The sequence below is a fragment of the Salarias fasciatus genome, chromosome 15, assembly GCF_902148845.1.
Source record: "Salarias fasciatus chromosome 15, fSalaFa1.1, whole genome shotgun sequence".
Lineage (NCBI taxonomy): Eukaryota > Metazoa > Chordata > Actinopteri > Blenniiformes > Blenniidae > Salarias > Salarias fasciatus.
The window spans coordinates 11,277,041-11,304,096 of record NC_043759.1 but is presented as its reverse complement, the minus strand read 5'-3'; the positions used below and the strand labels follow the sequence as shown (position 1 = coordinate 11,304,096).

Genomic DNA, 27,056 nt, shown 5'->3' with positions numbered 1-27,056 from the left:
TAACATTGTTCTTTCCTCCAGAGAACGGCGAGTCACAAGGCCGTCCCTGCAACAATAGTTAATGCAATGTACACCACAATTCAACCCCGGCACAGCTGAACCCTGGGCATGTCCAACAAAAGGAGTGCGAGCTGAAAGGAAAGTACAGAACAAACATCCACGGATTGAAACCTTTCATGTCCTTTTTTTTTTTTTTTTTTTTTTTTTTTTTTCAAGTTAGCAAAACACGCACCTTCTTTGAGTCACTTTGCATCATGATGTGAAAAATGTTACGGAGTGTAACTCGATCTGTAGATGAGCTGATCATCTTGGCTCAGATTCCTGAGCCTGAATAGGAACTCGAGCCCTCTGCCGTGCTTGCCGACCGTGGAATTTTTAATAGCGCCACAAGAGATAGCTTTACTGGAGTGTCTTTCAGAGATTTCAGTTCGGCGTTGATTTTTTTCTTTTACTTTATTTTATGAATGCATTTCAATTCAACATATTAGAACGTCTGTGTAGCTAAATATTATTGTAAAAAATGAAGATTGGAGTAAATGTGTCGACCCAGGATATATTTTTTTAATATGAGAAGACAAGTTCACCACTTTATTCTTTAAATACACCTTCACTATAGTTTTCATGGAACAAAGAAGATAAAACTTTACAAGATCTTCTCAGTCTACCTATTTTTCATGGGGGCCATTACAGTTTATTGAGTAATAGGAATTGGAGTTTATGGCTTGATGGAGTCGAGGTGAGAACCTGTGTTCTCACACTTTATAGCTTCTACATGGTCATTTTAACCTAATTTCTTTCTCTTGCCCCTTAATTTACACCAGTTGAGCTCTATTTTTGTTTCTTTCCGTCTGTCACACACATTGTGAATTCAGACACTCATATCTACCTGCAGGGCAGGTGTATTTTGTGCAGTAGGGGCTCCATCCGATTGGCCAGAGGTAAAAAAGCAGAAGATTGTTCTGTATGTTAGCAGTAATTGTGATTCCTGGAAACACAAGATGCGGCGCCCCGTCGCAGTAACTTGCCGTGTCTTCTCATTAAAAGGATGCTGCTCGATAATGACTTACTGAAAGTCTGCTGAGACAAACATTTGGGTCAGTGCAAATGCCAAGAATTCCAGTCATTTGACCAAAGGCAGCTGGGCCTTGAGACTGTGTCCGCTCTCATCTTCACAGCTTGTTTACCGTCGCATGTGAACCAGCCATGTATATTTCAGTATGGATGCTGTTTATGTGTTTTATAGCTCTCGTTTCCACGTCTGCGTAGCGGTCGTGCATTCACGTATCTGTGTAAATATCTCAGCTGGAATTGCATCACGCGCTGCTGAAATAGAAATCTGCTCTTGTGCAATTTCAAAGAATTCAGGTTTTGAGACTCAAACTTTTCTCCTCAGAGTCACTGGGAGTCTTAGAAGTGACATGCAATAGTTGTTCTCTGTAAAGCTGTGCTGTACATTGGGAGGAGCCCTTTTCGTAGAAGAAACATTGTATTGAGCTTGGTTACAAATGATACAGCCGCATTCTTTACTGGAAATCAACACAGATCCACTCATCGTCCTGCAGTTGGTGTAGGATTTTGTTGCCATTGTTCCAGTCAAAATAGGGAGTTGTCTTCCCTCTCAGCCAGGGTGGAGTGACTGTTGCGTCACCTGCTTTTTATTTGAAACATTCGTGACGCTGGACGGGTCTCTAAATGATCTAAGATTGATTTATAAACTCGTCGGAGGGAAATGTTTGGCTGGAATAGTCCTCTCGTAAATGTAATTGTTTACCTTTATCTGTTAGCATGTGGTCAAAGAGGTTTTTAGGGATTTGATCCTCTCTTAGTCTCCTATAGACGAAGGTTTTCTGTTCCCACACTCCAGATGTTTCACTCTTTCACACCACAGCCGCTCCGAACACAAATCATCAGTTGTCTAGTCTCCACTCGCTGCCACCCCCCCCCCCCCCCCCCCCCCCCCAATTCCTAAGCTGAAGTTGTACACCACTGTCGGCTCTTTCACCTTTCACTCCCACGTTGACAGATCCTTTCTGAAAGTGGACTAAACGCTTGTTCAAGCGCTGACACGCCTGATAAATCCAGCGTTGGTTCTACCTGTCTCGATTCCGTTCAGTCACACTGGCGGTGCTTTCGCCCTCTGCACATGCTCTCACGTGCCGCCGTACAGTGGCTATGCATACCAGACCGGGGGAGGTTTTGCCTTACGGAGCGGTGGGGGTCAGCTGTGCTCGGTGCCCGTGAGCTAATGTCACTGGGGAATTGGAGGAATCCCACCTATCTGTGCACACACGAATGGCTGCACACATGTGGATTCTTACTGTCAGAATCTATTTGAGAACCATGAACCACATGCAACTTTACCTGTGTGCAGCGAATGTTTGTTTTCTGTGTTCCTGGAAGAAGGAAAAAAGCTCAATTTCACTGAACTCTCTGCTCTGCTGTGCCCCCCAAAAATAATCCATCTCCATTAACACTGATTGCAGTGATGCTCCATCATGTTGGCGTTTGTATGATCTTAGGATAGATTTCGTCCTCATAGTCCGGATCTAACAAATAGATGAGCGCAGCCTTTGCCAGTCGGCTGTGATTAAAACATTTCGGATATCTGTAACGAGAACGTGCTTTCAGTCAATGTGAGGAATGAAGAGGAAAGCATGTGTCTGCTCAGAGAGCGCTCCCATCGGGATCCTCAATCATCTCAAACCATATGTCTGGCCTGAACAGAAAAGGATGGGAGGACAGACCAAAGTCAACCTACAGCATGCGTACTTTCCAGACAGCCCGTGTTTGATTCATTAGTGATTTGTTTATCGCACAGCTAATCACAGTTTCATTACTCTGCCCACTAAGCTGTGTTGTTTGCGATCGGCACGTCCGAGTTTGTTTTGGTTCGATGTTTTTTGCGATCCCCTGCATGCGTGCGTGTGCATGCTAATGCGTGTCCCCTCCGACGAGACACTCGGGTCCTGAAGAAAGTCCTCTACCCCAGCGTGTGAATGTATGGGTGTGTGTGTGTGTGTGTGTGTGTGTGTGTGTGTGTGGCACGCTAACTCGCACTCACAGAGATCCTTTCATTTGCGGCCTGGCACGCAGATAGGGAGTCCGGTTGAGAAAGACAGAGACTGAGAGAGACTGTTCGGACCCTGCACAGTGACTCAATGCTAGCTGTCTGCCTGGCACAGATTAGATCAACACTGATGAATATTCAGCAGTCGGGACATCATTGCCAGGACGGCCGACGTTTCTACCGAGGCGAGAGTTGGAGTTGATTTTCTATCTAACATCATACAAAGAAGGTTGAACTTCGCTAGTTTTCATTTATTCTCCTTTAGCTCGTAAACATGGTTCTTTAAAGATGATCAGGTGCAAAGATGATCATTAACTATGTCGGTCTATTTCCAAACTAACTTACTGAGAAAAAAACCATCGTTCCCTCGATTTCCCTGCCCCCAAGAGCGTAATGTTATGTTCGCTAAGTAATTTACTGTTTGGAGCACAGCTTCCTCCCTCAACCCCAAACACATCTTCCTCACAAAGGCAGGAACCGCGCTGATCTAAACGGCAGCGAGCCGGAAAAATGTGTTTGGTTTGGAGTTTGGGGAATGCGCTAAAGAGCATCCTCGATACGAGCCCCGACGAAGACAAAACCCAGGAACAAACTGCGGCCTGCCTGCAGACTGAGAATAGAAGCTGATAAGACTTGAGAACATGACCTCAGGAATCAGATCGCTTACCTCGGAGCATTGTCAACCGTTTTGTTTTCGAGTACATTGTCAGATTGGCGAACCAGATGCATGTTTTGTTTTTTTCGCAGCACGCACACTGCACAGAGAACATAAATGGAAAGAAAAGTGCAGACAATTTCAGAAATGTGGCCACATCTGCTGAAAAAGCAACAAAGGACTGGGTTTGTTATGTCTGTGTGGGAAGTGGATGAGTGATTGTGTTTGTCTTCTTGTGCCACTATCACGTCTTTGGCACGCTTGCCAAAATCAACGCCTCTTCTTTCCTATACATCTCTCTTATGAGACGAGTTAAACCGTTTGCGACGCTGGTTTGACGAAATGGTGCTGAGAGAAATTTGGGGAGTTTAAGGGTTTTTTTTTTTTTTTTTAAGTGCCCGAACATTTTGTTTTTATCGTAGCAACATTAATATTTTGACAGTATTAACTGAAGTCTGTCCTCTTCTTTTGTCTTCAGGATGGTTCTCTGGGCAACATAGATGACCTTGCCCAAGAGTACTCTGAGTACTACAACACCTGCTTCAGCGACGTCAGTGACCGCATGGAGGAGCTACGCAAACGACGAGTGTCCCAGGAGCTCGACCTGGTACGTACACATTCTCACACACAAATAACTCTCCCTGGCAGTGTCGTATAGACTCAAACAGTTAACACACACAAGGCTCATTGTCTTGTGCTAATGCAGCATACACTTGTTCCTTTAAATTTTGCTTCAGTGTGTTTTCTTCCCACTCTCGGTGAACAAACTGGCAGGAAAAAACAGTGACGGGAGGAAAACAAATGTGTGCTGGAGTGTGAGGCTCTCCTCACAGGCAGTGCGCCCTTCCTGGTTGTGAATACAGTGGTGTTCTGGAAGTGCCGGGGTTAGTTTGAGGGGTCCCCTTTCAGGAGGATGTAGGGTAGTGGGGCACCCCTCTGGTTGCCAAGATGCGAGGAAATGTGTGATGGAATGCTGCTGGTGCTGCTGCAGAGCAACTCAGAAACCAGTGAGGACACGCAGTTTTCAGAAGAGAGAGTGTACAGTAAGGCGCTCGGATTTTAAAATACTAATGACCGCAGGGATATTAGCTCAAACCAATCAATCCATCTTTTCCTATCAGGATTGTGATGAATGCTACCTGGGTAGGTCTCATCCAGAGGATATCAAACAGATGTAGGGGGAAACAATGTGGGCAGGCTTTGTAGCCTGTGAAGAAGCAGGGAGCTGACTGGGACTTGAGCCTGAAGCCTCGTGCAGCAGGAGGACAGGAATATGAATAGGGAAGGAGAGAGGGAGGAGGAGGATGAGGGGAGCGAAGAGGAGTGGAGAATGTGAGAGCCTGCAGCTGTCCTGCCACTCTGCAAAGTTTGGCAGCAAAATCTAGGAGAGGAGAAGAAAAATACTGGAAGGAAGGGACACAGGTCAGGCAACACCTTATGGGGAGCGCTCAACTGTGCACGATCAACCCACTCGGTATGGATTGAACTCTGACTTGTCTTCTGTGTAGTCCTCCTCTAAAATTAGTCTTTGGAAATGGTTTATGTCTCCTGCAGTCTTTTCTTCCCCCCGCTTTTGAGGATACAATGGATTTGGACACAATTTCACCTCCGAGGCAATACTCGCTGAGAGGTTTTGTGAAACCTTTGCTCGACACACACAAAGTGAGACGGAGCAGATGAGCCTTCGATGAACATGAAGTGAGAGCGGACAGCGCATTGACACCCCGCCACAAAGAAAGTAATGAATGTCAGAGTATCTTGTGAAGTGTGTCCAGATAGACCTGGCAGCGGGCCAACATAATGCGGCCTTCTCCCCAAGGACCAACGGCACATGGCTCAGAGAAGGTCACCGTGTCCAGGAGCCGTGCTCACGGAGAGACATTTAGCAAGTGGCACTCTGGAGAGACATGACATTTGGGGAAAACCTGGAAGGATATGGAACTGTGCTAAAGTAATCAGCTGCCTTTAGACACACACACACACGCTGCTTTCACTTCATTTTTCTTATAATTTATGCAAAAACTAATAGGTTAGTTGCTGTGTGTGTGTTCTGACTTCTAGAAATAATCTCCTGCACTGCAACTTTTGTGACCTTGTGTGATTATTATTAATAACATTTACTGAGTCAATTCTGATCATCTTGATTCAATGAATCCACAAAACGAATCTAAAAGTCACCTCAGTGTTTCCCTCTGTTCCTGGACTCCCAAAGAAATTATCATTGTTAAAGGTCACTTAAAGCTTGACCCCAAGGCACAACCTCTTCTTTTTAGCCTACCTCCAACAGCATACTCGGTATAATGCTCTGAAAAATCCACGAAGAAATTCGCAGTGTGTGAAGAGTACTGTCTGTTCATCACGTGTTTGAGTTTTTGTTCTCCAAAAGGCTTTTAACTTGACGCTGAGGCTGTTGATTTGGGTTCTCCAGTGGTTTGTTTTTTGGGAAGTGTAACTTTTTGTTTCGTTTACACATTTGCTCGCTCTTGTCGAGCACTTTAGTTGCTCCGCCGTGGTAAAACACGGCCCCTCTTTATGAGGCGCCGATGACGGAGGCTCTCTCGGAGATAACTATCCATACAAATACTTCCTGCTCGATTGTTTCCATACATCTTGGTGTTAGTTTTGCCAGCTGCCCGGGCACAAAGAGCTAAGCAAACATCCCCCCTGGTAATGTGGGTATGGATTAGTGCTGCCGTGCCGTAGCTTCCCAGCTCTCCTATGGATAAGTGTGAATGTGTCTCGCTGGCACATTAACTTGATGATGCATAAGGCCGAGCAGGAAATACTGAAGCGGAGCAACATGTTCAGCAGTTGATATAATGGGGGTCAGAGGTTAGAGCCACACGTTTAGCTCCCAAGTTCAAGTGTAGCTTTTATGGGGTTTGAAAAACAGAGGTTGATTTTTCGATATAAGATTGTCATCCTGGATGTCTGATTTGATCTCCATCGCAGCAAACTTGCACAAATTCTATTTCATCCATTTTCATGTCTCTTTTCTGCCGTAGTCATATTTTTTGTTGGACCGTTTAATTGTCAACGTAAGTCATTTCAACTTAACTACAGTCAAATGTTGCTTTTTCTTTGACTTTTGGTTCATGTGTTGGCTTACAAAATGTGACATTTTGAAAACAGTTCAACTAGTTATTTTAGTAAATAATATTCTGCATTTTTTAGTGAGGTACAGTGAACACTGAGTTATTTGAAATAGAAATAAAATGCTTTAAGAATTTTGCTCTTTTTTTTTATTTCAAGTGAATACAATCTCTTAAGTAATGCCTTTATGCCTGGAAGCAGTCATGCTTGACACTGACTGCACTAAATCTGAAATTATACCAAATCAGACATGTATTCTTAATAAGGAATCCCTTCACAATGTAATTGTTTTCAGCCACAGGAGAGAATCTTCGTATGTATTATCTTCATCTCTTCATGCAGTAATGGAGCTGAAGGAACAGGCCAAGTATAAATCAAGATGGCTCATTTTGACATTTGTGGGCATTGGCCGAATCTTTATACTGTAAACATTTATGAGACACAGCAAGCTCCTGTGATGATATCTTAAACATAAATTGTGGTGGATAAACAAAGAGGCTTCGAAGATGCACTCTCTGAGGCGGTCCAAATCCTCAAAGATGTCTGTCTCTCTGTTGGCTTCATGATCTAAACTCTTTAAGACACGGAACGCCTCAGCTGGTGGAGGACTGATCTGCTCACCTCGGGCACGCTCTGTAATCGTTTTCTATCTGAGCAGCTTGACAGTTGGGGGTCAAGACTCAAGTGCGGGCTTGTGTTTAGTTGCGCCATGAGGTGAGAGGCAGTGTGGGTAATGTGTTAAAGCTTGCATGAAGTTTATTCCTCAAAGTGGGTCAGTTCAGCTGGGTTACAGCTACAGTGTGGAGAAATAAACAAACTCTGTTGTGAATTCTGCTGCGTGTTTGTCGTCTCTACCTTCAGCCTTTTTGTGGAAAAATAAAAACTCAGCGTGCTCATGCAGGGTACGTTGTTGCTCTAAGATTACTGTCAGAAACGTTGGCAGGCCATACTTATTGGCATAACCTTTTTGGTAGATTTGTTGTTCTAGTTCATTATTTATTGTCAGTGGTGGGTATTGCAGTTCTGTCACTGGAATTTGTAATAAGTCTGGTATGCGTCTTGAAGTACCAAATCAACAATGATCCTCCAGTCTTAGGAATGCTGTACAGCAAAGAAGCAGCGAGGACTATTGCTAAACGGACGCACATGTGCACACACACACACACACACTCTAATTCATGCGCTCAAGTGGCATCGTTTAAATCACGAAGACAGAGTTTTTACCAAGTGTTCATGGTTGTCTGACTCTGGCGTTGCACTATGAATTGTCTGAACGTGGCTCTGTGAAACATCATGCTGGATCCTCCGCATGAGCCAGTTCTGCTGGCTTTCGCCATGCCCATTGTTTTACCCCTAACGCCTCTCTGTGTGTGCGCCCAACTTTCCGGTTCGTGCCAGTTCCTCCGCATGCTCGGCCCAACCCGGCGGCGTCCCACTCGCCCACCCAGCCTCACCTGCTGGCTCACCTCGACTGAGTCACCTGGGTCAGCTTTTCTTTTCTGTAGCATATCCTCTGAGTTTCATGGTAATTTCATTCTTAGAAAAGTCAGTTAAGTTGAATCAAAAACATCCCCTCTGTACCGCCACTGGTTTTACTTTCAGCCCTGCCGCAGCAAAGCAGAACTCAGTGGTATTTATCTGGGTTAATGATGGGAAGCTATGTGTTGGTGGGGATTACAGGCACTTCTCTAAAACGTGAGTGTGTTAGGAGTTCAGTCATTTCAGATACTAGAGTCTCTGTCTGCAGACATCGTGATCCTGATTAGTTTTGGTCCCCCCCCTCTTCTTCTTTTTTTTTTTTTTAGTTTTAACTCGATTTAGTCACACTTAAGCAATCACAGTCTTTCATTTTTACTTTCAAGTCCTTACACACGGCGTAACGCGCACAAACAACCCCCGCGGACGTCTGGAGGATATAAACACATGCACGCTCACATGCTAACGTGCCAGTTTTGGGTAAGTAGGGCAGCATCTCAAGATGATGCTGGAAAGTTCAAGCAGAGGATAACATGCCCCCTCTGGGAGCGGGCTGTGAGATCTAAGCTTTGCACTCACACACACACACACACACAGACACACACACAGACACACACACACACGCACAAACTCCCCTCAAAAATGTATTGATTTGAAATTCTCTTTCAAAAACTGTGTCAGATGCAGTTTCAACTTCCCTTACTGTTCCCTTATGGTTCTGTGATCGCAAAGCAGATGCCTGACAGAGGAAAGTTTACCTTCATAGAATTCTGCTTGAAATTTCTCAATCAATCTCACATGCCCTGGGAAGTGAACGGGGTCTTGTCTTGTTTGCTTTTTGCCGATCTCCTCCTCGCCGTTTCGCCTTCCCAGCCCCTCCTCTGTGTCAGATGCACTCGCGCACAGGGAAAGCCGGGGAGCCGAGGATGAGTGGGAGGAACAGAGGGCCGCCTTGTCTCCTCTGTGGAAGCAGAGGCGAGATGTGTGTCGGCGCTCCTCGGTCTGACTTCATGTCTGTGGTGGCATGTGTGGAGCCACATAAGAGTTTCTATCCGCCATGTGTGTGTTTTGCTGGGCGCTGAGCTGTTCTGAAGTGATCCCTGCAGCCCGTTGGCGCCTTGCCTGCAGTGGCCCGCTGGCGCGATTGGCATATCTCCACTGTAGCTGCAGCCTGGAGAAGCCATCAAAGAGGATCTGATAGCAGAACCGGCCTGCTGCTGCTGCCTCTCTGAAAGTGTCCGTGCATGCGAGCACACACCTTGTTTAAGCAAACCCTCCTCCCTTAAGGTAGGATTTTCTGAGTGCACAATAGTCTGCACAATCTGGCTGTTTAAACAGAGCTGCTTGTTTTAAGAATGTAAGAATCTAAACAGTCCCGTCCCAGATGTTCTCTCTGCATCGCCTGGCAGGCTCAGTGAAAATGCCTTTATGACCTTATTCAGGTACCTGCTCAGTGACTTATGGGAATGGTCATGTTCCCTGGGACTGACAAATTGTTTTAAAGTTTTTCCGGCATGATTTGATTTACCGAATAAGGAAACTGCCCCCGTTTGGCTTGATCGCAGTAACAGACAAGCACATATCGCTGGTCGGACTTTTAGTTCTGAAGTTAATGTGTAGGATGGAGACAGGCAAGCTGTTTTCTCTGACATCTGTACGGTCCGCCCTGTTTGTTGATTACTGTTGTGATAAGTGTAGGCTTTAGGCTAATTTGGAGGGTTTTGCCGGCTCAGCACTTCAAGACCTCTACTCATTTGTGTCTTAGGATTCAGGCGCTTTAAGAGCTCTCATAGCAGGTTATGTCACTCCTGACTCATTCCTTTACTCACCCTTTGAAACTCGACAGTGCAGAAGACTTGTGCTTATTTGCCCGAAGGCCGTTTCAAGAAAAAGCAAAGGTTAAACTGAAGGTCTCCTTGATTAGGAAGCCTGACTGAGTAACTGTAGGAAGCCCCTCGCACTCAGCTTCCTGTGACTCTTATCCTCCAATCTAATATCAGGGTGTGGTGTCAAAGGATGATGCTCATTTCTCAATACCAGCACATTTCCTATTCCTGCTTTTCCTGGTGGGGAAATTCCACGTCTATTTATCTTTTCTTGGTGGCAGTAGCACAATGTTTCACTTGAATTTTCAGAAAGTCATTCACGTGTTGGCCCTCGTCCTGTGACGCTGACCTATTTTTATGATGTGGACTCCTTTAGTAAAGCGTGTTGATCCATAAGATAACCTGTTCTCTTAACATGATGAAGAACATTTGTATTATCTCAACTTTGGCTTAAACGTATTGTCTCATATGAGTCGGAAACAGTCGGTCTTGTGTTTCACTAATGGAAGATTTCTGGGCAGAGCACACACCGGTTTGGTAGAGAATCAGAGAGCAGTCATTTGTCTTAATAACACATCCTTAAAAGCTGTGACACCACATTTAATTTGCACATATATAAACACAGAAGTGTGATATCAGCATCTCCAACATGACATTTCCTCTAATTCCTCCCCAGCTGGCATATTATTAAATGTCAGACACAAAGCAGGAAGTTCTCTTGGGTTATGCCTTCTTGTCTGGGTTCTGGCAAACTTTTAGTAACGCAATGACTCTGTAACTTCCTCAAAAAACAGAAAAGAAAAGAAAAAGAATATAAGCAAGAGGTCATTGCTCAGGTCTTCCCCTATTTTACACCTGATTAAGGAATTCGGTTGCATGACCTCCTTCTGCAGACTCTCTTCAATTCCTTTTATAGTCCTGAAAATATGCTTAAAATATTCTCAATTATGAGACATTAAGCATTCAGCTGTTACTCAGATCACTCACTTTTACAGCTGATTTTAACATCTCCTGCACCTGCACGTAGTTTCAGTCTGTTTTGTTGCAACCAGTGTTATTTCAATTTTTAGCCTTTTCCCTTTGAATGTTTTTTTAGGAACACTCCATGAATAAAAATACCTCTGTATTATTAACAATGTCCCTGTGTTGTCAAATATTCGAGTCCTCACAGTTTTACATTTTCCTATTCATGGTAACGTCACTGAGGGGCAGGTTACAGGGGACTTGGTTATCCTTAGTTACCCCCGAGGTCATGTCAGGATTAACACATTCGAATAAAGTCACCAAATTCTCATTGTTGCAAGACTTCTAGCAATTAGCTGTGTTGACATGATGTCTGCCTCCGGGGTGAGGTCGGTGGGTTTGTGGTCTGGGCCACATTGTGAAACGCCGATCACTGACCCCCGAGGACGTGCGCTGACGCTGTTTACTTCTTGGCTGCAGCCAAGGGTTTTTTTGCACAAACTGGATTTGAGCACAAGGAGTCAAGTTATATCCTCCTTGACAACTCAAAGACACACAATAACACCAAATACCTGGACCGGTTAGCCAGTCCCTGAGGGCTGTTGACTGACTTCAGATAATCACACGCTCCAGCTGAAGCTGCAGATGCATGAGGAGTGTGAAGTTGTGTGATATGTTATAGTATTTATATATATTTTTTTTATGTACAAGCTTGTCTTTCATGCTGCCTGTTCATTTAGTTAAAGACGGTGCGTTGTCCTCTAATGATGTGAGACAAACCAGCAGGTGTTTGCTTTGAGTAGAGGGAGGCTCTACTCTGCCTTTACTCTTATTACTCTGAGGAATTCATGGAGCCGGCTCTTATGGTACCTCGTTTTTTTGCTGGAGGAGTCAAGACTCTGCCACTTCCCACTGGCACCGAGTCGGTTTAGAACAAGTATGGCAGGTTTGGGTACTTCCTGCAAGTTACGACTTGAGGGTTGCTTTGTAGATGTGCGCGCACACACACACACACACACACACACACACACACACACACACACACGTGCTTGTGTTTGCTTTCACTAACGTGCAGGTGTGTTTGAATCGGACTACTTTTTTTTTTCCCAGTTATGAAGTTCTGACACTCTTTAATTACCTGCTCCTTTGTATTTATTTCTCAGCCTAGAGTCGTTATGCCCTCTCGGTGTTGTGTCTGAAGTTGCTGTTTGATGCTGACGCCTGACTCTTTTTTGCCTTTCATCAGGAGAGACAGGATCCAAGCAGCACCTCACTTCTGCTCCGAAATGAGATCCAGGTAAGCAGAAAGATCGTGCCTGTGAAACAATTGAAAAGATAACATCTGCCTCTTTATTCTGGATTTGAGCAAAGGTCAATCTGACACCTGTCTCCATCTCTGCTTTCAGGAATCTTTAGGCTTCAGCAGCGAGGTGTCGACTCCCGAAACGGACAGAAAGTATGTTTTTCTTTCCCCGCTTCTCAACTGTAACGTGACCGTAACCGGTGCGGACGCATGAAATATGCTTGGATCGAAAAGTGTGTCTGTTGCGTGTCCAGACGCGGTTGCGGTGCCGTGTGTGTCTGGATCACATCAGCCCCGTTCAGGTCTGCAAACAAAGTCATTGATCACATTTAACCTTTCTGCCTGCAGTCAGCTGTAGATGGAGAGGAGCAAATTAACCTCCAGGCATAGTTCATGTAAATGATGGATCGCTCATGCAGGAGCTCGAACAGACGGTAACTGACCTCGCCTTGTGGGGATTCGACGAAATCTCCTCAGGAGGAAAACTCGTGAGCCGTGTCATGTCAGTGAGCAATAGACAGCTCGGCTCCATTAAAAGAAATAGATTCACTCTTGACAGGCCGGCATGCACGATTATGTGTCAGTGTTTTACATAAGCAAAGGAACAATGGTTTCACCAGCGTGAGGGTGAGTTTTCACCAGAAATATTAGCAGCTACAACAATCAATGCGTCATCAGTATGAGCAAGCGTGTGCCAGCACACCAGTGAATGTTATTCGTCACATGTGTACCACTTGCAATCACGTCATTGATATGATGTGGTCGATCTCCTGCTGCTATTAGAGGAAACCCAGTGACTCCTTGGTACGAGTGACCTTCTGGGTCCAGCAGCCATTCTCTCTTCTCGGGCCGTCTATATTTCCTTCCTGCCTTTGTGTCCTGCAGGGTAGAAGGGGGAGACGGAGAGGGCGATGGCTAAGAGATTGTAGCGAAAGAGCATGAACGAAAGAGCAGGATGGAACCAGGCATGGGTGGGGTTCCTTTTTACTGGTTCCTGTAGCACTGAAGTATGTGCACTCTTTTTTTTTTTTGTGCCAGAGAAGTATTTTGTTCGCATGACATTTCTCCAACCTAACACACTATGAGATCACTGTCCCAAAGTGTTACACAGATTTAAAATAGTCCAACGAGCAACTCTCGAATGCTCCTCCTGTCAAACAGAATCAAATTCATGGTAAACTAGACCCATTTGCTCCCTTTACAGGCACATTTTATTTGGTCTCTGCAAAGGTCGGCAGTAAATTTGAAGGTTTTCTGGTGACGAGATAGCTTAGAAGAAGCGTTTTTAAACGGCATCGCCTCCTCGGTCGGTGCTGCTGCCCGGTGACAGTTACACCAACATCTGTATGTGTGACGGAGAACATCAGGAGGAATCACCCCGGTCCAACCACATGATCATCGGCACCCCTGGGTGACCCCCAGTGGAGTTGTCATGGTCACGTGAGGAGCACGTGTGGCAGAGGAAGTGCATACCATAGACATGATCTCTTTTCCCATGGCCTGTGTATGTTGAACAGACGAATGCTGAGGATGATTAGAACCAGATTCCAGATGACGTTTCTCTGCTGTTGGGGGGGAGAGAGAGAGAGAGAGAGAGAGAGAGAGAGGCCCTTCAAGAGCTCTGAGCTGTATTATATACTCTGTCTTGTCATTCCCGGCTGTCTGGTTACTTTCTCCTTTCCATGTTTCACATGTTTTTCATCAAATCTTCTCCCTAACAAGCATTCAGACTTTTTTGCCTTATCCTCTGCTAGTCTTGAATGAAGCTGCTTTCATACTTTTCATCCTCTGGCACAGCTCTGAACTCATTTACATCAGTGAAATTGAGAGGAAAGTAGTTTTTCTAATACATTTATTAAATTTATAACCCATTTTTGTGTGAAGTGTCCGTCGATCCTCTCTTATCAAGTTGCTTATTGTCCACTTTGCATTGTGAATGGGTTTGCAGGTAGCCTGATTGAAATCTGATTCCGATTCCTCGCAGCTCCCACGTAACCCCCACTTGCACGTTCACGTGTCTACATACAGATATTCCGTCATCACCTCTCTGCAGGACAATACCAGCTTCAGGAGATTACCCAGACTACATCCAGGGGTTACCCCAGCCCCTCTGTCTGTGCGTCTCCTTGTTACTTTGTTGGCAAGAAGTGGGCACAGCTCCCATTATGGCTGGAATGTAGCCGGTGATGACAGAGAGCTCTCAGAAGGCCGAGGGGCTCCAGCCTGGGACTTCCTGCTCAGCGCCGTGATTGATTGGCTGGTATTGTTGCAGAAAGTAGACAACATGCTTATCAGTAAAGTTAACAGCAGAGGTAAATTGATCTTGATAAAAGCAAACGTGGAGTAATGGTTGATTATTAGGACTAATGGGGTTCTCATGAGTGGGGCTGCTGTGGGACTGGCAGCCCGGCTTATGCATTAATCAAATGGAATTGTAAGCTGTGAGGAAGCTGTTCAGAATAATGGTGCAGTGTCAGAAAAACTAATACAACTTGTCAGCACGTCCATCACTTGAGGCCGAGCGCATCGGCCCACGTAGAAATGTGATGTGCTGAATAAAGCCGAAGGTGGGCGTGCGGCAGGAAAAATCTGTCAGAATGTGCAGTTTTCCATCTGCGTGTGTTTTATATGTCTGAATTTCTGTCTTCCTGCCATATAAGCCTCTGCCTTCCTCCTCCATGTGACCCCCAGTGACCTCTGAACGGGTCAACCTTTGTTTCCTCCTGTGGACGCTCCACCGTCACGTTGCCAACCTTTCATTGTTATGACAAAAACATGAGGAATCATTGGACTGCAGGTGGTCGGCCATGCAACTCCGCATTGTGCTCCGTCACACAGGATGCATGTTGTGTACCTTGGATTTAAACAGTTTTAATATTGTCTTTTGTATGGGGGCTTGCCAGGGTTTATAACAGTGAAATATCACAGTATTTCCAGTGTTGCAGTGATGTACAGTGTTGAGGCTTATACCTATCCTGCATGGACTGACAGTGAAGTTACAGTCAGTTGCGATCTTCCCCAGCAGAACAGATAAAAGCGGCTAACGGTCGCCTCATCAATGCAGAGAGCAGAAATGAAATAGAAAAGCATGCCAGAGATTTAAGGTTAAACCAATTAAGTTGCCTAGCCACACAATGCCCGGGCCGACACGCTCTCCGAAAGATATCCAGCCTCTTTTAAAGCGGATATGCGCGGGTGCACGCGCCCGTGCACGGCACATGGGGTTAATTTATAGAGCACAGACAAGGGAGGGGACGAGGCCACAGAAAAGCCGCTATTGAGTGTGTTTTATTAGCATTAGCTTTGGCCCTAGCCTATCTGGAAGGGGGATGAGCAGAGGGGCAAACCATACAGGCCTCCATTCAATTAGCATCTCATTATGTTGCCATGGCAGCCAGGCTTAAGCCGTGTGAAGATTTCCCATTGCACCGAGAGCGAGTGAGACGGGGGGGGGGGGCTGCCATGTTTGAACACACATATGTTGTCACATACGCGCACATGCACACAAACATGCGGCCTTCTTAGAGGGAAGTGACCTGTTCGTCTTGTTTTGATCCTGTTGCGCACTTTCACATTCCTTCACTGGAAGCCACGTGTCTGCGTGTGTATGTGTGTGTGTGTGTGTGTGCACTGGCCATGCACACACAGCTGGATTCATAAAGGGCATATGAAAGCGGGCAAGTGACAGATAGTCGCGCTTTTAGCGGAGAGATTAGTTTAATAGGCCTCTGAGGGTCTCGAGTGAAAAGATTTGCATTTGTTATACCTGCGCTCCCCCTGTGATTTCCTCCCTTTTAACTGGGTGAATAAAAAGACGTGCACTGCTCGTTGTATCACCGCTGCAGAGAACGCTCACATAAACATACCAGTGTGGCGACTTAATGACTCATTTAACTTCACTCGTTCAATTCTTAATCAGGAAATGCAGCTCGGTTTGATCTTTGCTGCGTTTTCAGCAGTCACTTTGAACACTGGGCCTCACAGCTACAGCTGCATTGCTTGTTTTGATTTTATTTTATTTTTTTCTTTTAGAAAGAAAACACGATTAGATTGGTTGATGTGGTTTGACTTTTCCTCCAATACACGGGAGAGTCAGCCAACATCCAAATCGCTGCCGAATTAACCAAACAATGGGGTGAGGCCGCTCATACATGACTTTCTGATTGGAAGTTGACTGCAGTTCATGTTTTACAAGAGTCCCTCTAAAATGATTTGTTTCTCTGCGTTAGCTCTGGTTATTTAGGATGGCTTCCACACATGTCAGGGAATTCTCTTCCAGAGAAATTTTCCATCTCTCCGTTTCTCGCCGCTCTGTCTTCCTCGTGACTGTCTGTCCTGTGGAGGGAAGTGGAAACACAAACAGGCTGAGTCTGCCCTGTGGTTTCTCCTCCTCCTCTCCTCCTCCAGGCTCCTTCTCTCGTCTGCTCGCTGCATTACATGCTTCTCTGCTCTTTCCTTCATCTAGTTTTTTTTTTTTGTTGTTGTTGTTTTTTACTTTTTTCTTTATAAAAACCCTTTTTTTTAATCACAACTGTTTTCAATTTAGCAACTTGTGATGGCAAAATTGGCGTTGTCGTCCAGTTGTCTTCACGTCTCCTCTTTCCTCTCTACTGTTTCCCCCTCAAGCCTCAGGAGCCCAGCGCTCAGCCACTGAAGAGTCGTCATTGACCCCAAGTGGTGAAAAATAAAACTGCAGCACTCCCTGAAAATACGCAAGGAGTTGTGCCTGATCAGAAGAATGGCTTCAAAAAAAATTCTAATAAGGCATAAGATTTGAAGGAGTCTGTGCATTTTTGTTTCCCTCATTCGTGCTTTCTCTTTCTGCAGAATGCCTCTCCAGAAGTCCAGCTCTGAAGATGGATCTGGAGGTAATTTTGGATGCATTCCCATTTTTGTCTCCTACTGTCTGAATACAGTTTTAACAAAGTTCCCGCTCAGATTAATAAAAAAAGGCCTAAGTGTGATTTTGGAATTTGAACATGTTCCTCCTCTTCCTGTAGGCAAGTGGGACAGTAAGAAGAAGAATAAATCCTTTTGGCAGAACTTCCGCAAATCTCAGCACAAACCTGTCGTCCGGCAGACATCCAAAGGTTCGTGTGGTTTCGCTCTCGACTCCATCGGGCTGCTGAATGTTCGCGGCTTCACCGCTCTGCGTGTTTTTGCTCCTCAACCCGACCAGGAGAGGACATCGGCTACGTGGCCAGCGAGATCACCATGAGCGACGAGGAGCGGATCCAGCTGATGATGATGGTGAAGGAGAAGATGATCACCGTGGAAGAAGCTCTGGCTCGGGTAGGAAGGAGTCTTCTCTTCACTTTCCTCGACACCCCCCCCCCCCTCAAACAGCTCGGACCGTTTCAGCTCGTAACGCCTCTCATGCACTCACTTCCCTCTGGGTTTGGTTGGAGTTCTTTGCTCTCGTGCTCCATTTTCCTTTCTTACTAAAATGACTCACTCCTACTAACGTCAACAATAGTCATATTTTAACCCCGCATTATCATCCTTGTACGCACACACTCATACACACACATAAACTCCGAACCAGTCGGCGTGTCCAAAGGTTCAGGAGTCTGGGGGTTTCAGGGTGTCAGTTCTTGGAGTGTGTGTGTGTGTGTGTGTGTTGATCAGCTTGAACAGCTGATGGTCGTAGTTGCTCAGTGGCTCCATCTGTTGCTGGGATGCTGTGGTGCATTGTGGGTCTCTTCTCTGTCGGTGGACATGGTGGATATTGAGTTGGTTTTCATTTTAATTTCCTCACATTTTGATTTGAATTTTCTTTCCAATCAATTTCTATTGATTGTTGGGGATCTTTCTCTTCTCTCGTTTTACTCATCTTTCTTTCCCTTCTTTGTTTCTTCGATCTTATCTCTTTTCTTTCTGTTACACGATTTAAGATAATAGATTACATTTTACCCCCGCAGGTTTTTGATTTTGTCACATTTGCCAGCCGATCATGTTTTTGCTCTGTGGTTAGTTGATGTTGTGTTGTGTTTATAGTTATACAGTAGAGTGTGTCCTTCACTGTGAAAAAAAAAAACATCGCAAAGCACATTCTTAATTCATATTTTTTTTTAAAACACACAAAAGCTCTAAAGGGGATCCATTACATAGATGTTTATTGTAATATTCTGGACCTCCGTTAGTGTGAAATCTTAAAATTTACAGTTCTATTTGCCTGATATTATCTCTGTGATGATTCTTATTCACCCAGGTCATATTGTTTCAAATTCTTGTATTAAAAAGCAGCAGGATTTACTTCAGGTTTTGAAGGTTTTTCACTTCAAAACGATGTTGTCAGGTCTGATCAAAATCATCCACTTGATGGAGCCTTTAATGTAACAGGCGGAACATCTTCAGAAGTCCAGTCACCTTTTTGCAGAAGAAACGTGGATCTCATAATTCCTTCTGCACGTTTATTATTGCTGCAACCTGGACAATCAGAGGAACAATGAGATGGATTGATGAGTACTTGATTGTTGTTTGCCTGACCACCGACGTCAGAAACCACATTGGCGTCACTGTGAATGAGCACTGCTGATGTGTTTTGAACCCCCCCCCTCGTGGAGAACCGTAGCATGATAGGTGAGAGTGGGTGTCCCTGCCCTGTTCCTCTGCCTCTCTAAACTCTTCTTTTCCATGTAGCTGAAGGAGTATGAGCGCAGCAGACAGTCCTGCAGTACTGACTCTGCAGAGTGGACTGATGGATCTGCACCCAATCTAAACCAGTCCTCAAACTGCAACGTAAGTACCCCCATGACCCCACCCTCCCCACCCTCTGCCCTGTCACTCCACCTCTCGTAACACTCTCACCTCCCAGTTTTAAGTCTTTCAGGCACCGAGGATGTGATGGAGTTTTGCGAATTCTGTTCTTCCCTGTGGATGTGTGTGGATGTGTGTTTTATTCTAGTAGAATTTAGCTGAAGTAGTTTTTCTTACTGTGATATGTGGTTAACGTGATTCATCTGTTGACTCTCAATTTACATGCAAGATCATAAGTCCCGCTCAACTTTTACCTCACTTCTTTCTTTGTCTTTCTCTCTCTTCTCTCCATGCATTGGTCAAATTACAGTATATCCACCTTTGCAAAGACGCCGTCTCCGCCGTGTTGTATGTACCCTTAACAGCATCGGTGTCGCTGAAGTCATAAATTGGCCGTTGCAGTGGGATATATGCAATTTGCGCCAAGTGCTCTCCCATATTTTATTCAGCAGTTTAATCCTGTGGTGGGCATCTCATTTGAAATGTATCCCCCGAAAAGACAGCTCGAGGCTGCAGTGGCGGGGAAATGGCCTTTTTGGAAATTCGGGTCAGCTCTGTTTACAGCAATCAGTTGTAAATGTATGTATGGAAAGCCAAGTGGAGAAATCCAGCCCACATATTCTGAGATGTTGAAGTAAGTCTACATGTGAGCAGTGCTTTGAGTAATGGAGCTGAAGCTCAGACAATCACGTCCTTTTGTCTACTTCTTTATTTGGTGACAATCCTCCAGTCCTCGCTGCTGTCGGGCGTGTTTCTGCTTCCATATGTCTCCTTTTTTTGCTAGAGATGCTCGAGGCACATTAGTCACAGCAGCTTTCCATTAGTTTTGTGCTTTATGGCATTTTATAGCAATAGTTTACATTCAAGCCACTCCATCCTCTGACCCACTTTAAAACAGGAAGTCAGATTATGCAAACATGAAAATTCCAGCTTCCTCAATATAACATCCCACACATGTTGCTTATCTGCTTTCTGTTGACTCTACTCTCTACTGCTTTTGCCTTTTTATGCTCCTTCAGTTGATCAATATAAAACAATTGTGTCCTGTTATTGAAGCAAATCACTTGATCATGGAGGAAATTTTGACAGAAAAAAATTGCATTGTCACAATCGCCGTAGACCTTCGTGTTTGACTTTTATCCATTCCTCACTTGCAATTCTTTTTCTGAAGACAGTGTTTGCATTCATAAGAAAATCAGATCAATCAGTCTGTGTCTCACTGTAACTGAATCAGTAAATCTATGAATAAAGACTCATTCAAAATGGTTTCCTCGCACCATCAAGGCTCCCTATTAGAATATTCCTCTGGGTACTGATTGATGAGTTACTTCCCTATGGAAAAATAGGCCAATTATGCCATACGTAACCCGCGCCCAGGCTGCGTCTGCCTACTGAGTTTTTGCCGTGCATGGGAACGCTGATCAACTTATCAGGCTGTTAAACCGCACGTTAACTCTCCGCTGCCAGCTGCTCGCTTCCTGCGGGGGGAAAAGATTGATCGATAGGGGATTCTGTAGACATGAGAGAGGATTGAGGAGCTTGCGGCACTGAGAGAGCTTTGTGTGGAGGAAACACACAGTTTGGCTCTGAAGGCAAGTGCTGGAGGCAGAGAGGAAACAAGGGAGACGGAGAGAGTCGAGATAAAGACGCCGCATTCGTCCCCTCGGTCAGAAAAGGGGGAGCTCTGTATCCCCTCTTGACCTAAGTTCCAAAATTGTCTACTTCAGGAAATATTTCTTCTCTGCCGGGGCCTCTTCTGGTGTCACGTACTGCCCCCTTCTCCTCTGCTCCAAATGGAAATTGGGTCATTCGCAAATTCATGTAGTTAACAGTTTGACTCCTCTGTGCGTGTCTGCACTATATATACATGTATTAATATACGGTACATGTGCGGATCTGACGTGTTTGCAATGTATAATTCTTTTTATGAGGTGGGGGATGCCCCCCAGCCCCCCTCTCCTCCCTCAATCTGTCTTACCCCGCTGATCAGAGCCCACATTCCAGGGCCGGCCATTAGTGATTTGGGGGCCAAGGCAGGGTCAGAGGGGCTCAAACGCTGGGATTGTTCTCCGTGCACAACACGCCTTTTCTCCTCCGGCTGTGCGGCACGGCACATCCCAGCAGCCCCTCATTCCTCCGGACTGAATCCACTAACAGGCTGCGTCTCTCTCTGCCAGCATGGACACCGGGCCGCGGATGTTATTTTTGATCAGTCATACGTGAAAATCTGGTCCGAACGCTGTGGATTTGTCAGTTTTGCGGGATATTATCACAAGAAGTGATACCTTACTCTTTTAAATGAGGTGGTAAGTTTTGGCTGTCTACTTTTTTTTTTTTTCTGTTTTAGAACAGCTGTACAGAATTCTTCTGGTTTGAAGTTTTTGTTTCTTTTTTTTTTTTTTAATCTGTGCATTTCTAGTTCTGAGACAGATTGTCAGAGTAATTGGAATAATTATTGTGGGAGTGGAATTTTTATGTCAACTCTGTTTTCAATGGCTGCCTTTTAGCCCGTCCTGATTCATGGCCTCATATATTCGGCCCTTCTCTCTTTGTGTGTCTCCTCTCCGCTGTTTATCTGGTCATTTGCATGGATGGAGCTCCATGGGACTTTGTCAGAAATTATAAATCACTGCCATCTTTTATGGCTCCCGTCGAAGAAGAATTGCGTGGGTTTATCACCACGTTCAGACGCACTTGTGGTGAAAATTGTTCCCACCAATATGACAAAGGTTTTCACATTTTGCAATTATAACTACTTAAAAGAGATAAGGTTAAGATAAGGCTTTATCCATGCAGGGAAATGAAGACCTCAAATGAGCTTGCTCCTTTCTGAAAGAAGCGAAGGGGAAATTGGAAAACATGATTAATGACATTTTTTTTTCCCCTTTTCTTTCCGAACTGCCAATGATTTTTTTTTTTTTTTTTTTTTTTTACATTTTGATGCAAACCCGTTTGCAGAGATGGAAATGTCGTCATGTTGCCCCGGTGGTTTGCAGCGGTCGGTGTAAGGCCAGCGATTGTGGACGCTGTCAGATGTTTGCTCAAAACCAAACCGCAGTTGTTAACATCATTCCCAAAGTGTGTCAGCAGCCTCGGAGCCAAACCCAAGTCTGATCTCATGATAGGGAGAAAGCATTTTTTTTTTTTTTTTTTTTGCTCCTAAAATTTAAGCGTGGCAAGATTAAACAGACTGAAATCTACTTACTGCTGGCCTGGTCTGTCGAGCTGTGTGTATGTGTGTGTGTGTGTGTTTTTGCAAGCTCCATACAGTATGTTTACTCGCCCATGGAATTGGCACCAGAGAGGTGGTGTTGCTGTGGGAAACCAGTGACAAATAAAAACAAATTATGTTGTTTGAGATTCAGAGTAATGACAGTGGTGTGTGCCAGGCATTCCTCCACATCAGATCATCACCGCACATCAAGGACACTGCAGGAAGGTTCACACAGTAGTTTAGGTGGCGGGCTTATGTGTGTGTGTGTGTGTGTGTGTGTGTTACAAATGGAAATGTTTGTTGCCTGGAGTCATTCCATTTCCTTCAGTCTCTGAATGCAACATCAAACAGGCTTTATATATCGGGTTGCAGAGCCACTCTGTCACTCACCGGCGTCGTCCGGTTCATTATTTCATTGGATTTAATAGTGTTTTCTCTCATTATGAACATCACACAGTGCGATTTGCCTCCATTCCTCCAACCCCTCATCTCTCACCTCACTAACTTTGTCAGCATCCTAAACAAAGCTCCCATCTGTCGCATCATAACAGAGTCCTCGCAGCCACACAGGGGATTCATCCAAGCATTCAACTTTCTCTGCTTTAATACATTTGAAAACAAATCTCTGCATATTTGCTTCCTAATGAGAAGATGTGATTTTGTTTTCCTTGAATGGCGCCACTGTTCCTTTATATTATATCACTGTTCCTGTCGTTTTCTCTCCTGAACAGTCTCGTGAGCAGTCCGATGACGAGCAAACAGAAGACTCTGTGAAGTTCAAGCGGCTCCACAAATTGGTTAATTCGACACGACGGGTCAGGAAAAAACTCATCAAGGTGGAAGAGGGAAAGAAGCATGCCTCTGAAGGTTCGTTTATGTCTGACTGCGGTGCATTCGTGGATTTATTTTACAGCTAAAAGCGAATTGATGTTTGAATAAACTATTATACTTCTAAATGCACATCCATGCTACTTATACTGCTTTTAATAGTTGTTGAAGACCAGATTTATATCTTTGTGTCATTGCAATATGTTACGTACCACAATTTACTATGAAGTTATTTAATAGTTTTGAAAAATGTGAGTGTTTACTGTGTGAAAACCATTGTACGGATCAAAATCTGAGATTGTCTTGACTAACTGATTTTTTCCTTTTAGAGTTTCTGAATCTGGAGGCACCTCCCACCTGTGAAGACAACACAGCCCTGTATACAGGGGTCCTAAAGAAGCCCCTTCTGCCCCAGGAGGCTTCTCTACCCTCCCTCCTCCATGATCAGCTGTCTCTGGATGGAGACACGGACAGCCTGACGACCTCCCCTTCCTCCAGCAGCCTGGACACCTGGTCCGGACACAAACTGGTCAAAACCTTCAACAAGTCTTCCAGCACCCACGGCCTGATCCGGCCCCCGAGGAGGACCCCGGCCGGCTCTAATGCCCTGGGCGGCTCCATCTCTGGCATTGCGGGCAGCGGCTCGTCCTTCTCAGAGCTCGATGGCTGCGGATTGGACGACGAAGGGAAGCTGTCTCGCTCTACGACAGACGGCGAGATGAGGAAGGCCCTGAGCTCCATCTCCCACGGGGTAAGTAACAACGAGGCCCTCTATGCCTACTACGGCCTCACCAAACCCCGGCCCAAACCCCACTCCCAGTCCCGCCTTCTCATCTCCCTGGACGACGGTCCGCACGGCAGTCCCAAACACCAGCCTCCCAACCGGCACCACGGCAGCTGGACCCACCGGAAACCCGACCCCAACTACGCGTACTCGACCAAGCACCTCCTGTACCAGCGCTCGCGCAATTCCAAGACCCCCATCTCTCCCCTGCCTGCCGCCCCCTCCTCCCCGGCCCGCTGTGATGTAGCCAAATCCAAAGTTTTCGGCGGCGGGGGAGGGAGCTGGGTGTTCCCCTCTCGCAGGTTGCGAGGTCGAACGGCAGTCAGTGAGCTGAACATCACCTATGTGGTAGAGCGGAGCCTGTACGGCCACCTCAACTGGGCCCAGCTGGTCCGCCCGGTTACCCTCAGCCGCGCTGAGCGCCGCTGTTTGTTGGAGGAGGACCGCGAGGCGGACAGGAAGTGGGCGGCCAGTGTGGACCGCTGCACCAAGCGTGTGCTCTTGCGCATCCAGCAAAAGTCTGTGAGTTTGGACCGTGAGGTTGAACTCGGCCGCCTCGGTGTGAGCGGGACTCGGTGCGCCTCAAAGTTGCAGAATAGCTCAGAGTTAATAGGTAGAGACACAAATACCACACTCACAACTTAACATGTCACATAGCGTGTGTAAAAACAGAGAACTTAACACATAAGACTTACAGCCCCTTCGCCTGTGCTGAAAACATCAAGAGCTGGCGTATCTATCCATCTCAGAGCTAACCGCCCCTAACGGTACGCCATCTTCAGTGACCTTTAAGTGAACGCCTCTGGCTTCAAACCTCTTTTATTTCAGCGGAATATGAAATGATTATGAAATGTGCAGTGCCCCCCGCTTTGGGAGGTTAAGTTCCAGCAGAGGTTTCATAAGTGCCTTTTTTTATAAATGTCTTATCCCTGAAGAACATGCGCGCCCGCTCAGTCACACGGATCCCTGTGGGGCAGAGCACATTCCTGGAGCTGCTCATCCCTGTAACCGAGCAGCACATCGCCTCAAAGACATAATCTGTCACGGCCTCATTAAGTCAGCTCCGCCGACTGGATGGGCTTTCTGCTCATCAACTTTCAAATCGATGTTATGAGGCTGATAATAGCCCAAAAAATGTGAAACATAAAAGGACAGAAAGATAGATTCAGCGCTCACCCCGTGACGCAATGACTGTAAAATGCCTGGAAGATTGTTTTTCATTTCAACTACAGTAGCCTGGTGGCGTTGTAAGTAGTTTTCAGGCGTGTAGCCTGTGCGCAGCGAGACATGGAGGACGGTGATCTAGCGGAGCTATCCTGCAGCTTTGATGGTGTATCTGAGTCCTGTCGTGTTCTAGTGAAGTCGCCGGAGGTCGTTCCCATCCAGAAACTCTGAATCCACTTTTTCTGTTGTTGCTTTTGTCTTCTTTTTGGCCCGTGTCCTTAATGCAGATGTGGTTTTTCTTTTTTATTCTTTTTATTGTTATTTTTTTTTAATTTACTGTAGCTTTCTCTGAGGAGACATTTCTGTCTGGGTGCATGTCCATTCCATCCAGCATCGTCATCGCATTCAAAGTTCTTTTCAACGTCTTTTCAAATTTTTTATTTTTTTTTTTTTAGGTTCTGCAATCTGCTTTTCTCAGGAAGCTGTGATGTGGACTGCAGCTTTTGGACATGAAGCATCCGAGCTATTTTGTGTAGTTTGATCGTTCATCCAGGGTTTGTGCGAGTTTGGTGGAGGAGCTTAGCAACGAGGACCAGAAATTCCATCGAGTTCACCACTTAAAACTGAGAGAGTTATCCAGCAGATGGTTTATGTCCCTCTGTCTCTGTCTACATATTTGTGTGTGTGGAATTCAAAGACATCTGAAAAGGCCCAGGCACTGTAGTGACACAAACAAGACACATTTTTTTTGGCTGCCCTTATTTTTCAGTTGACCTCTATGGCTGAAAAAGTAATAATGTGAGCCTTTCCCTTTAAATGGAGCAATTTTTTTTGAAATGTTGGCAATGACAATTACATGTCTGTATGTTACGTGTTTTCATAAATATTGCCAATTTTCTTATTTTTCATCGGTTGAAAAGATGAATGGCACTCAGCTGCAATATGATAAATGTGCTTAATTTAAGTCAAACCACATGAAGAGAGTTTTGAATCCTTTCTTCTGAGTTTTGGTTATTAAAATTCAAGAGAACCACTTGAGGTCGACAATAAAACAGTTAATTTACTTCAAAGCCAGCGCTGTAACTTACACTTCAAAGCAGTTCATCCTTGTTCCGTCATGTCTTTTGGCTGTCCACAGTCCTGTATGACATCCTGCCCCCACATCTCTACAGACCATTCGCCCATGTACATGAACCCAGCGGCTGCCCGTGTCGTGCCAAGCATGAATCATTCCGAGTCGCCTCGGCGGGGGTGTGGGTGGAGAGGTCGTCTGAGAGTGACCTTCCGCACGCGTGTGTGTGCGTCTCATTTGATTGTGTTTTGGCTTCCCCGCAGAGAACCTGCAGCTTCGGCGGCTTTGACCTGTCCAACCGGTCTCTCCACGTGGTCAACGCGGGCTCCGAGGCCAACGTAAGCGCCGCCAGGCGGACAAGAGCATGAGCTAATGCCCCAATTCTATCCCAAACCATTTCTTCTGCCTGCTCTTTCCTCCCCAGAATAAAGAGCAAGAGGCGATATACAGAGAGGTGGTGAAGTCTCCCACTACGTCCCGGATCTCGCTGGGGAAGAAAGTCAAGTCGGTGAAGGAGACGATGAGGAAACGCATGTCTAAGAAGTACAGCAGCTCCCTGTCTGAGCAGGTAGACGTAAACACGGTCACACACTCGCACATGAGTGCATTTACCGAACACGGTTTGGAGGAAAGTTCATGTCAGGATCAACATTTTGCAGCTTTGCTTTGTTTTTCATAAATGAGGTGTTCGGTAAATCCAGCCGAACCGCGACTCTGTTTAGAAAAAGGAGCAGGTGAAACGTAAATGCTTCACACGTTGTGCATATTATTCTTAGCATATTATTCTTAAAACAAAGAGCAAAACTGTAAAGAAATAAAAGCAGCCCGTAATGTGCAAAAAAACACTGAGAG

At 45.5% G+C, this 27,056-nt stretch overlaps 1 protein-coding gene across 8 annotated transcripts in view; it reads left to right on the top strand.

Annotated features, from left to right (window-relative positions):
- The window catches only part of sash1a (SAM and SH3 domain containing 1a), a 141,681-nt gene that overhangs the window by 101,791 nt on the left and 12,834 nt on the right, over positions 1 to 27,056 (top strand). For 4 of the 8 annotated variants that reach the window (XM_030110928.1, XM_030110927.1, XM_030110929.1 and 1 more), the window contains exons 2-12: positions 4,201 to 4,329; positions 12,327 to 12,377; positions 12,487 to 12,536; positions 17,211 to 17,251; positions 17,384 to 17,473; positions 17,563 to 17,675; positions 19,026 to 19,124; positions 23,088 to 23,223; positions 23,514 to 23,935; positions 26,468 to 26,542; positions 26,629 to 26,772. In XM_030110928.1, coding sequence (XP_029966788.1) covers positions 4,201 to 4,329; positions 12,327 to 12,377; positions 12,487 to 12,536; positions 17,211 to 17,251; positions 17,384 to 17,473; positions 17,563 to 17,675; positions 19,026 to 19,124; positions 23,088 to 23,223; positions 23,514 to 23,935; positions 26,468 to 26,542; positions 26,629 to 26,772 — 1,350 coding nt within the window. Of the gene's footprint in view, positions 1 to 4,200; positions 4,330 to 12,326; positions 12,378 to 12,486; positions 12,537 to 17,210; positions 17,252 to 17,383; positions 17,474 to 17,562; positions 17,676 to 19,025; positions 19,125 to 23,087; positions 23,224 to 23,513; positions 24,491 to 26,467; positions 26,543 to 26,628; positions 26,773 to 27,056 lie in introns of all 8 variants that reach the window. The other 4 variants (XM_030110925.1, XM_030110923.1, XM_030110926.1 and 1 more) reach the window with 2 other exon arrangements.